This window comes from Ursus maritimus, unplaced genomic scaffold, assembly GCF_017311325.1.
Source record: "Ursus maritimus isolate PB19 unplaced genomic scaffold, ASM1731132v1 scaffold_2, whole genome shotgun sequence".
NCBI lineage: Eukaryota > Metazoa > Chordata > Mammalia > Carnivora > Ursidae > Ursus > Ursus maritimus.
In genome coordinates, this window is record NW_024424452.1 from 27,516,210 (window position 1) to 27,528,706 (window position 12,497).

The following is a 12,497-nucleotide window of genomic DNA, read 5'->3' on the forward strand; positions in this document are numbered from 1 at the left end:
CAAATTATTTTTGTCTTTAAGAAAATTGTTTAAAGGTGGGGTGCCTGGGTGGCTCAGTCGGTTAAGCATGCAGGTCTTGATTTTGGCTCAGGTTATGATCTCATGAGATGGAGCCCTGAGTCTGTTTGAGATTCTCTCTCTCCCTCTCCTCTGCTCCTGCCCCCCGCCTTAAATAAATAAAATATTTTAAAAAGAAAACTTTTTAAAGGCATTATCAGTTTTTAAACAGTAAACTTTCGCATTAATTTTTTTTTTAGATTTTATTTATTTATTCAACAGAGATAGAGACAGCCAGCGAGAGAGGGAACACAAGCAGGGGGAGTGGGAGAGGAAGAAGCAGGCTCATAGCGGTGGAGCCTGATGTGGGGCTCGATCCCTCAACGCCGGGATCATGCCCTGAGCTGAAGGCAGACGCTCAACCGCTGTGCCACCCAGGTGCCCCTCGCATTAATTTTTAATAACCCCCCATAATATTACCATTGGTATGCCCCCTTTTCCTTATATCCCCTCAATAAAAGAGATGTTTTGGAGAAGTGTGTGTGATGTATGTGAACAAGAGGACAGGTGCAAGGCCAGCCAGCCAGTCTTAAGAGCCCGTGTATTCTGCCTCTGATGGCTTCTAATAACCACCAGGGAAAACAGTTTATTATTTTCCTTCTTCACATGAGTGAGCAAGTATGAATTACAGAGAAGATGTGAGTGCAGGGCTAACGTGGAGGAACTGGGATAACTGGGTAGCCAGAGTTTTTTTATACATAATATTTTAAGTATTCGCTTCCTTAGAAGAGGCTTAAATAGGGGTATGTGCGCATTCACTCGCTCTCTCCTTTCCCGCCCCCTCTCTGTACTCGAATGGCCTCCCTTAAGTGGAATGACTTGATTTTTAAATGTTTCTCATAACTTGGGGGCTATAATAAAAAATCTATTTATAAGACCCATTTAGAGGAGACAGGACTCACATTGGCCATGTGGTCTCTGTTTTTATCAAGTTATATTTCAGGGAACATATTTTCTCAAGGAAAAATCAGGACATGTAATTTGATTTAATTCAACATGTCACATCCTATAAAGCTTTAAAAGTGAAGCCAGGTTTAATTATAAATTTGACAAGTCACCGTTTAGGAATAGAAGAGAATTCTGTGAAGGTGGGCCATGCCCTGTAAGTGTATTCAGATGACGAGCAACGTGATAGCTGACGCGCTCCAGAATTCTTCCGTTGTGTTGTGTATCCATCAGGCAGCCGTGAAGGTAACAACAGTGCCGTCTTCCAATTTAGCTCCACCAAGACTGTTATTTTATTACAGCAGCTCAACTCTTCTGCTACGAAACAGGAGCTCCACGAAAACAGAAACCAGGAATTTTCTTTAAAATTTTGTTCTTCAAGGAGCGCCTGGGTGGCTCAGCGGGTTAAGCGTCTGCCTTTGTCTCGGGTCCTGATCCCGGGGTCCTGGGATCAAGCACCATGCCGGCAGGCTCCCTGCTCAGCGGGGTTTCTGCTTCTTGCTCTGCCCCCCCCCCCCCGCCATGCTCGCTCTCACGCTCTCTCTTTCTCAAATAAATAAAATCTTTAAAAAAAAAAATGCGTTCTTCAAAGCACTAAGAACAGCTTAGATTCCTATGTGTCTGTACACAAGCGTAACGTCGAGCTTCCTTCTGAATAAGCTTGTCATCACAGGGAAACCTTCAGACTTCAGTTCCTATATAAGGTCTTTCACTCTCACACACAAGTGGCAGCCGCCCGTGTTGTTGGCTGCTAGTTAAGTGGTAACAGACTTAAGAGAGTATTAAGACATTTTCGAGGCCAGTGTTCCTGTTAATCTCAACACCTTTCATGTCGTCGCATTATTTGTGTTTCAGTCTTACAGCGACCAGCACGGCAGGAAAGAGAAATCTGAGTCCGAGCCCAGAAGAAGCTGACTTGGAGGCCAGAATATCGGGGGAGATTTCTGACACTGAGTTCGAGCAGACAGAGTCCTGTGCAGAGCCCCTCTCCGAGGGAAGAAAAAAGTCCAAGAAATTAAAAAGAATGAAGAAGGACCTTTCACCAGCAGGTTTGTATAAGATCTTAGTAGAGCTCTGGAGTTGTGTACTCTTTAATGCTCTAGAAACTCATAGTTTGGGGGGAGAAATGATAGCAGGGCTTCGGTTGGTGGCAAAGCCCATGTCCAGTAGTCCCCCACAACCCCCTTATCCACGGTTTCCCATAATCAGCCGTGGTCCAGAAGCAGAGGATCCTTCTGACCTCTGTATCATCAGAACGTCATTGGTAGCCTAATGCTAGGTCTCCATGCCTCTGTCATTCTCCTCACTTCATCTTGTCACGAGGGCATTTTATCATCTCACATCATCACCAGAAGAAGGGTGAGTCTAGGACAGTAAGATTTTTTAAGTGAGAGAAACCAATTCACACGACTTTTATTACAGTACATTGTTTTATAATTGTCCTCATTTGTTATGAGCTCTTGTTAATCTCTTACTCTGCCTCATTTATAAATTAAACTTCGTCACAGCTGTGGATGTACAGGAAATAGCATGGAGTGTATAGGGTTTGGTACTACCGGAGGTTTCAGGCATCTACTGGGTGTTTGGGAATATGTCCCCCGCAGATGAGGGGGGCTGCCGTAGTTTACCACGGGACCAGATGCTTTTTAGGATCCATTTAATTTGAGGAATCCCTAAAAAGCCCTGTCTCTTGATAGAGGAAGGCTTGGCAGGGGCCTTCTCAGTTAAAGACGGTTACTCCATTTTGGTAATCCTCTCTCTCTCCTCCATGGTTTAGAGGTTTTGCTGATGTGTGTAAGTAGCCCCAGTATCTTAAATGTGCATTTAAATGTGCACAGAGGCCTCCTCCTACACATGTTATTTTCAGTGGCAGAGTTTTCACCGTTCCCAGCAAAACGCCAGGCAGCCTGGATTTCTCTCATACACAGAATTACATAAGGAACAAAGGAAACCAGAAGCTAACCCATGTTGAAAGCCCAGTATGTGCAAGGTGCTGTAGTAGGAGCCTTTTCTCTCCTGATGTAATTGCCTTCTCACAGTGGCCCTGACATAGGGGATTACCATCCTGTCTTAGTGACACAGGTACCTGTCTCAGAGAGGTTAAGAAATGTGCAGGTCCAGGTAGCTAGCAGCAGAAGGTAAGTCCAGGCCTGCCCGAGGCAAAATCCCATGTTCTCTCCGTAACCCGGATGCCGCGGGGGGTCCATGACTGAACTTAGCCCTCCATGCGCAGACCCCCTACAATGCTGGGCTGTGACATGAGGGAGTGGCTCGATGGTCAGCCAGGCCAGTTCCTTGCTCCGGAGATCCGGCCGTCACCTACTGGGTCCCACAGCTGTTGCAGTGACAACAGTTAGAGCCCTTCACTGACGGCTGCTTACTCAGGGCCCGGTGCAGCATTTCGTGCTTGGTGGGAGTTCTTTCCTTTAAAGGTGGTCCTCAAAGTCCATTTCACGGTTAAGACGTTGGTGGCATGAAGGGTAATGGGACCCACCCAAGGTCATGGAGTCCTTCAGTTTGTCCTTCAGAAAAGCCCGTGCTTTCCCCACATGGCTATGCCACTGCCTGTCTGCTTGGGATAGCAGGGCCGCTGACCCAGCCCCGAGTGCACCTCTCTTTTATCTCATATCACGCCAGTCTCCTGGCTAGCAGAACCAACAGTCAGATCAAAGGAAGGTCTAGGAAAGCCATGGAACTTGATTCATACCTAAGCTAAGAATTCATCGTGTTTCATATTAATTCCTCCCTTTGCAATGTGGCCTGATCTGCTGGCGGGGAGTTTTCTGAATCTCATTGGTATCAATGGAATCAAAGAGGCAACAAAAATGTTGCATATGTTTTTATACATTATGCTGAGGCTTAACTTTAACTGAAAACTTAAACTTCTTGTTTGAAGCCCAGATTGTTTCTTTCAGCTGCCTCCTTGAATTCCGCTGTTCTTGACTTGCCTCCCTTCCGTTCCCTAAACTGAGCACTGGAGAAGGTTTTATTCTGTAACGCCCTTAATCTTCACCTGTGATACCTTCTTACCACTGCCGCATTGTGTCTGCTCAGTGAATGTTCATACTGAACGTCGGCATGACTTTTAGAGATCACGGCTAGTGTGGTGGGGGGCGGGGTCCCCTCTTGTATTCCTTTCCTTCCTGTCTCAGACTCTTCTGAATTTTTCAGCTTATCTGTTAGTTCTCAGGGACAAGATGACAGGTGTTTTTCCCCCTCTATCTCAGCATAATCTTACAGGTATTAACATTAAAATACCTAATAATAGACTGCCTGAATAGATTAGCTCCTTTTATAACTTTCATCATTCTAAGTGAAAACTTTCTGTGAGTTATTTGGGGTTTTGAATGTATAATACCGTCATTAAAATAGGTTTTTATTTTCCTCCCATTGACAGTAAAGCTGTCATTGCCTCAAGATTTGAGCTAAAAAAGAAAAAATGATAGATTTTGTACTTCTTTGTCAGTCCCGCTAAAAGAGAAAGAGAAACATCTTGACAGCTTTTAATTGAATCAGAGAACTTGAGATAATTGGGCTTCTGGAGCACCATTCACCAGCTGAGGCCTTCCAGCAGCGCAAAGCTGGAAGTTTAACGGGTCCTTCTTCACTGTGTTGTTGTAAGCATTTAGCGCTAATATTCTCAGCAGGATGTTGGTTGAGATAACCAGGCTCTGAGCCTGTGGAGTTGACCGATTTCGATTGCTCGGTGACTTTCGTAAGGTCCTACAGTGAGTGAGAATACAAAGGTCTGAGCCTATGAAGGGTCTGCATGAAGCACCCAAGCGTTCAGAGGGTACCAGGAGCCGTGAAGACCTGGTTGGAGTATTGGCAGCAACCGGATGGGACGGTTCGGTAGGGCGTGGGGAAGTCTGACCTGCAGAGACAGGTCCCAGGGCCTCCTGTCTGAGCTGTCCTCCTGGCGAGAGTATCTTGACAGGGCTGCGGGTGATTCACGAAGGTATGTTGGGTGCCCAGCACTGTCGGAGAAGGTATGAAAAGTATAAAAGATACTGTTTGACCTGTGAGGGAGATTCTGTTTTCTAAGGAGGAAGTAGCAAAAAGTAGGACCATAGAATATTGTGTGTTGTAGCAGCCCTAGGACAGTGGGTGCTCAGTAAATCCTACACACAACAGTGTCCTCTGTCTTAGTTACACATTTTAATATCAAAGATGCACTAAGAACTCAATACCAGACCCCTTCACAGCTAACAAAATGACTAAATTGCCAAAGAAATGACCGTTTATTGAGTTTATATCATGTAGCAGGCGTTGTGCCAGGATCATCCTTTACTGTCTCTTCCTTATAAAAACTCAGTAAAGCATAGATACCAGTATTTCCAATTTCTAGAGAGGAAACAGGCTCAAAGAATTCAGACTTGCAAAGTCAAATATAGCTGGTATTGGGGGCACTGGGGTGGGCAGTCTGATCCAAAGTTCACACGTTGTACCGTTCTGCAATCTGTGAAATTCATCCAAACTTTAGAAGAAGCAAAGGACTCTTTACAAAGATAAGCATTTCTGGCAGCTGGTCAAGAGCAGAAACAATTGCCAATTTGGGCTTTCTTGTGATGACGTCATGTGACCCAAGCGACCGTTCTCTTTTGGAGCTTACTATGTACGTATTATGTACTTAGCAAATATTTTTCTCCTAAGTGTTGTTTCTATCCTGTGTTCAGGTGGCAAACATAGAATGTAAGTCCCTTCCTTTTATATTTATGAGGATTAGTGTAGATTGGTAGTGCTGTCTGCTTTTCCTCGGGGGGAATTCAAGGTACATTCTCAGTTGGTACATAAAGAAATCAAGTTCTGCGTGCCATTTAGGCTGGAATAAAGTATCCCGAGGAAATGTTCCGCAGACAGTGTTTGATGGATGGGTTTCCAGAGCACACTTGTTCTTGCTGATAAGTGAATTGTGTTCCAGTGTCCTGTTGCTGACCAGACTGACCATTCTCAAAATATTGACGGACAGTCCAGTAGCCAGAGGTTCCATCAGGCCCTGTCAGCATTGGCAGAAGAGTGCTGGAGATGCTGACTATTCTGGTGATTTTTGTGTCATGTCATAGAGAGGCTGCTACAAGTCTTTTTCTTCCTTACATTTAAAACAACACAGTAGACCTTTAAATGTTTGCCAGGAACCAGGGGTATCATTGGAGTCTTGAGTAATCTGTTGAACTTTTCAAGCTTAAATCCTTAAAGTTACAGTATGAAAATTTAGGATCTGAACAGCAGTCTGCAGTTGCTGACCATCCAGACTAGGGAAGTGCAGCCAAGGAGCTTTTTTTTTTTTTTTAAAGATTTTATTTATTTATTTGACAGAGATAGAGACAGCCAGCGAGAGAGGGGACACAAGCAGGGGGAGTGGGAGAGGAAGAAGCAGGCTCATAGCGGAGGAGCCCGACGTGGGGCTCGATCCCATAATGCCAGCATCACGCCCTGAGCCGAAGGTAGACGCTCAACCGCTGTGCCACCCAGGCGCCCCAGCCAAGGAGCTTTTTAATTCCTTGGTTAAAATGTGGCTGACAGCCTCAGTGTGGCCCCTGGGGTGTGTGCTGTGCAGTAGTCAGTCCACTGATCGGTCCCTGACCCCTCTGGTGGCCCTCCACCAGGCCCTCTGGATCATCTCCCAGTGAAATACATTTGTATAGCACCCCACAGGATCTTTCTGTCTGCAGAATTCCACTCTAGAAAATGATACGATGGCAGATCCCAGTGTTTGAGATTCTGTTCTGGATTCACCTGAGGGCAGAAATGTCTTTCCTCTCAGAATCTCTCCTTTTCAGCTCTGGATAGAAGAAGGATAAAGAAGCACAAACGGTCACCTTTTGTGTTGACCACTTTTTAATTTCTTTTGTCGTTTTGTTAATAAAGATAATGTGCTCACTATGAAAAGCTATAAAATTGAAGAAAAACAAGAAATCAAACCCCATGGTTGCCTGATACTCCCTTAACAACTGTTTTTACTCTGCATGTCATTTTTATACATAGTTGGCATCATACTTCATAGACAGTTGGGTATCCTGTTCTTTCCCCCATTTAAAAAAAACTTCTGGTCAAATTTTAATTATCAGCATAATATTTTATATTAAAATTTTGTTGGGTTTTTAAACAACATTCCTAATATCTTTTGCAAGGTCAGCTTTATTAAGGTACAGTTTGTGTATAATAAGTCATCGCTTTTAGGTGCACAATTTGATGAGTTTTTGCAAATATGTACAGCCATATTACCATCATTGTGATCAAGAGAGAGAATAGTTGTAGGGGCATCTGGGTGGCTCAGTTGGTTAAGCGTCTGACTCTTGATTTCAGCTCAGGTCATGATCTCGGGTCCTGGGATCAAGCCCCATGTCGGGCTCTGCACTCAACAGAGAGTCTGCTTGAGATTTTCTCTCCCACTCCCTCTGCCCCTTCCCCTCACCTTCTCTCTAAAATAAATAAATAATCTTAAAAGAGAGAGAGGGAATAGTTGTATCATTCCAGAAGGTTTCCTCATGCCCCATCCCTCCTCCCACCCCTAGATCCTGGCAGCCACTGATGTGCTTCTTTCTTAATACATTTGAGATTCATTTTTCTGTTGCATGTACCAATGGTTCATTCCTTCTTATTGCTGAGTAGTATTCTGTCTTGCAGACATATCGCTGTTTATCCATTTTGCCAGTTAGCATTTAGGTTGTTCCCACTTTTTAGCAACTAAGAATCAAGCTGCTATAAACATTTGCCAACAGGTTTTTGTATGAACTAAGTTTTCGTTTCTTTGGGGTAAATACCGAAGCGTGGAATTGCTGGGTCATTTGGTAAGTGCATGTTTCACCTTCTAAGAAACTGGCACAGCGTTTTCCAAAGTGGCTGCGCCATCGAGCATTCCTGCCGTCGGCCAGCGAGGCTTCCGGTGGCTCTGCACCTTCACCAGTACTGGTACGGTCCTTTTTCGCCATTCCAGTGGGCCTGTAGTGGTGTCTCATATGGCTTTGAACTGAATTTCCCTAACGACTAATGATGCTAAGCATCTCTTTGTGTGCTTATTAGCCGTCCAAATCTCTTTGGCGGAATGTCTTTTCAGATCTTTTGCCCATTTTTTTCATCGGGTTATTTGTTTTCTTCTCCTTGAGTTTTGAGAGTTCTTTGTATATTCTGGAGACAAGTCCTTTTGGGTGTTTTGCACATTCCAGACTCTGCTTTCCTTTTCATTTTCTTAATGGTAACTTTCAAATAGTAGAAGTTTAAAATTTTACTAAAATCCAATTTATCGTTTTTTTTCTCGGATTATGCCTTTGGTGTCATATCTAAGAAATCGTTGCTTGACTCCAGATTATAGAGATTTTTTCCTGTGTTTTCTTCTAGACATTTCATGGTTTTAGGTTTTACATTTAGGTGTACAGTCTATTTTGAGTTAATTTTCGTATATGGTGCAAAGTATGCATTGAGATCCATCCCAACAGGAAGCAGACATCCTAAAATATTTGTTTAAAAAGAAAAATTGTTCCAGAATAATTCTTTGCCCTCAAGTGAAACAGGGCTGTGAAAATGAGCTCCCTGGAACGCTGACCTAGCTCCTTATCCACTAGCTTTTAGACTGATCCTTCAGTCTCCAGCACTCCCTTTCTGGAAAGTGCTAGAAAGAACAGCAACAGTGACCTCCAGCCTCTCCTGGTCTAGGTCTCCTTTAGAAAGTTCCTAAAGTTCTGGTTCCTCTAGACACATCACTTGCTCAGCAGCTGCACATTTTAGGCAGTGAAAACAAGGATCATCTTGACTGCAGGCTCTTGCTTCCTGGAGAAGAACCATATTCAGTGTCCGGCCACCTTACTGATAAGGAAAAGGGACCTGACGTACACGAAAAACTTGTTGTGTGCCTGGAACTCGACTGTACCACAGCAGGCCTGTGCAGCAGAAAGTAGTATTCAGTCCAGCAGATAGATGGGCCAGGGAGAGTTGTTCAAAGCCATACCGCCAGTCAAATGGCCAGGCCAGGCGTGCTCATCCAAAGCTTTTGCTTATCGCACTGTTTCTCACCAGCTCTTCCCCGAGTCACTTCCTGTGTGTCTGCTGGCATGCCGCCACACCCACACACGGTCCCATCCAGCCAGCAGCAGGTGCTAGTAGAAGTAAGACAGAACAGTTGTTTTTAGCCATTTAGCTTTTGTTTGTTTGATTTCCCTCGCAGCTAGTTTGAATTTATTTCACTTCTCCACACTTGGCATTGTGGCTTTTACCTTTAAAATGGCTAATTGGTGGGGCACCTGGGTGGCTCAGTCCGTTGGGCATCTGCCTTTGGAGTGGGTCATGATCTCAGGGTCCTGGGCTCAAGCTCCGTGTCAGGCTCTGCATTCAGCGGGGAGTCTGCTTCTCCCTCTTCCTCTGCCCCTACACCTCTCCACTCATTCTCTCTTTCTCTCTCTCTTTCTCAAATAAATAAAAATAAAATCTTAAAAAAATATGTGAAATGGCTAATTGGGTGCTGTGATATTTCTCTGATACGTGAATTATAAAAATGCCCTTACGGATGTTTCTTTTCCTCCCTATGATCAGGTATCATATGAATGTGTGTGCTCTGCGGAGGGGAGTGTCTGTATATCTTGTTCTTTAATAACCTAACTGGATTCTGGGAATCTCACATGGAGCATCTCCTGTCCCTCTTCACTTCTCAGGAGTGGTCTTACAGTCTTTGCTGGGAGTGCCAACACAGCGATGAGACCCGGGGCAGAAGCCTCCCAAGTATCCCTCTCCCAGGCTTCTCATCCTGTCTGTCTGGACTTCATCTCAGTAAACGATCACCAGTGGGAATTCTCGTGTTGGCGGAAATCCTGTGTTATTTCGTGTGTTCAGACCTAGTTATCTTTAGACATTCCTACCATTGAGGTGGCCACTTTGAGCTGAGTGATTTCCTACTTTGCAGGACCTTGCACCTCCTCCAGTTTTGAAAGTTACCATTTTAGGCAGCAGCCGAGCCCTCTCCCCTTTTGGAATCTTGGAGTGTTAGCAGCTGGGGTTAGCTTTGCTGGTTTTCCCTGCCAACCCTGCTTGAGTAATGTACGTCGCCACCAGGGCAGGAACGCCTGGTCGGTCACGCTTTCCATCGTGGCCATGCTTTTCCCTGACTTAATTCCCCTTTGCTTAGTCTGGACATGGCTGGTCCAGTCCCTGACCCGACTGTGCCGCTGCCGATAGAGTGGCGGGAACGGAGGAGAAGGGCTTCCAGCTTCCGGGTGAAACTGTTTGTACCCGAAGAGGCCCGTCAACACTGAGCCAGTGTTGCTGAACTCTGAAACGGCTGCACGGTTCTACTTGGGCCCCTTTTGGGGGTCTATGAACCCCCACTAGTTAGCTTCTCTAAAAAAGCCACCAGCCCCTTGGGTTTCTCTTCTGGGTGCTGGTACAAAGCCCCCAGCACAGAGAAACCTGGTGTCCTGGGACGAGACAGGGCTCTGGATGCCGTGGAAAGATCCAGTCCCACCTCAGCCACGTGCTGGCTCTGTGAGACTGGCCACCTTACCCTGCCTTTCTCAGCCTGTTCTTGAATCTGTAAAACAGGGACATGGATACCACTATGCTGGGTTTTTTCTTTTAATTAATTTATTAATTTGAGAGAGAGAGCACTAGTGGGAAGGGCAGGGGAAAGGGAGAGAGAATCTCAGGCCGACTCTGTACTGAGTGCAGAGCCCGATGTGGGGCTCGAGCTCACAACCCTGAGATCACGACCTGAGCAGAAACCAAGAGTCGGACGCTTCACGAGCTCTGCCGCACAGGTGCCCCACACCGTGCTGGACTTGTTACGAAGATTAAATGAACTGAGGGACACCTGGCTCGCTCAGTTGGTGGAGCGTGTGACTCTTGATCTTGGGGTTGTGAGTTCAAGCCCCACATTGGGCATACAGCTTTCTTAATTTAAAAAAAAAAAAAAAGATGAACCGAGTGCTCAGTGTGATGACTAGCAAAGAATACAGTGTGTGCCCCCTGAGCGATATGTGCGCGTCCATGTTTTAACCCCTGTGAAGTAAACAGAGGCGTCCAAGCAGGGAGGCAGGTCACTGATCCTCCATGGGACATTTGCGTGGGGTCGCCTCTGTCTGCTGGGCACTGCTGCCCATGGGCAGGGTCTGTCTGCGGACGTGCTCTGTCCAGCCCGGCCCTGTCTGCCGTGGGCACTCTGCTCTGCGCCGGTCGCTGGTCCCCCGGGTGCTGTCCTCTCCTTGTTCACCATGTTCTGTTTTGTCCACCCCCTCCCCAGGAGTTATCCCCGACAGCCCTGCCAAGCTCTTCGAAGTCCCTGACACGTGGTAACTGAGGCCCGAGGGAAACACACCGCTGGTGCTGTGGCTGAGGCCGGACCAGCCAGCACATTCGGAAGCCATACTGTATTTAATTGAATAAAATGTGGTATGGGAGGGGTTTGAAACCAAGTATGTGTCCTGGAAAAAAAACAAACAAAACCCAGTTTTTATTTTTGTGGCTGTCTCTCTTCCCTTTTAATGTAAACTGTCTGCTGCCACTCAGCACGGGTGTAGGCTGTCGTGAATGTGTATGTTATTAACCCGTTGATCATCTGTCGCTTTCGTGAAGCCCTTCCTGTTGTGAATTTTCACGTGTTTCAGAATCCACCCTGGCGGGGATAGTTGGCTGTGAACCGAGCAAACAGCAGATGCTCTCGGGCGCCGTGATCATGAGTTTGGGGTTGAAGTCTTTCCCGCTCCGAGGGGTTCTCTTCGGACTCAGGGGTCTCCGCGACCCACAGCTTGTCTCCCGATGGATGGAGAGACCACTCGCGTCTGCCTGTTTCCCACCGCAGCTGCCTGAAAATACAGAGGGACAAGCCTGTGTTTCCAGAAGGGAACGGTCTCCCGCTGTCCACCTGTAAAGGAGCTTCACCTCTGTCTTAGCCTTCAGGCCATAATTATTTAGAGTCCTTTCCCCCCAAGATATGAGTTTCTCATGGTGGACTGTACGAGTATGAAAAGTTAACTTCTGTTTTTACATGTTCTGCTGTGCTCCTTCCCCTCGTCTCAGCCTGCTCGTCCTCTCTGTCTGAGTGTGTGCCTGGGGGTGAGGTGGCACGTGTGCATGCTTGTGCGTGTGCGTGAAACCACAAAGGACGTGTGCCAGCCCTTTCTCTGTTGACACTGATCCCAACAGCGACAGAATTTCACGGATCTACTTCAGGAGATCCGCTTCATAGAGATCATTGTTAGATATTTAACATTTTTTTGTATCATGGAAATAAAAAATGAAACATGTATTTCCAAAAGATGAAAATTAAAGGAATTTTCATAGGATTCTGGGTTTTTTTTTTTCCTTTTTCTTTTTTTGTAAGTGAATGACGTATTTGATCTTTACATAGATATGTTTCTCTCAAAAGATCACCCCTAAAAAGCTCTGGTAAGTCACGAATCTTGGTGTTTATGGATTTTTTCTTCTTTTTTAACCTCTGACCCCAATACCTGCATGAATGAGTCAGATGCTTGGAGCTGGAGTTGAGCCCCGTCGAAAATGGCTGTGTAGGA

The 12,497-nt window shown here is 45.8% G+C and overlaps 1 protein-coding gene across 1 annotated transcript in view; it reads left to right on the plus strand.

The window, feature by feature from the left end:
• PARN (poly(A)-specific ribonuclease) overlaps positions 1 to 12,267 on the plus strand; it is a 151,667-nt gene extending 139,400 nt beyond the window's left edge. Inside the window, exons 23-24 of the mRNA XM_008696916.2 lie at positions 1,858 to 2,051; positions 11,228 to 12,267. Of these exons, the coding sequence (XP_008695138.1) occupies positions 1,858 to 2,051; positions 11,228 to 11,280 (247 nt within the window). The 3' untranslated portion in view covers positions 11,281 to 12,267. The remainder of the gene's footprint in view (positions 1 to 1,857; positions 2,052 to 11,227) is intronic.
• The last annotated feature ends 230 nt before the right edge of the window (positions 12,268 to 12,497 follow it).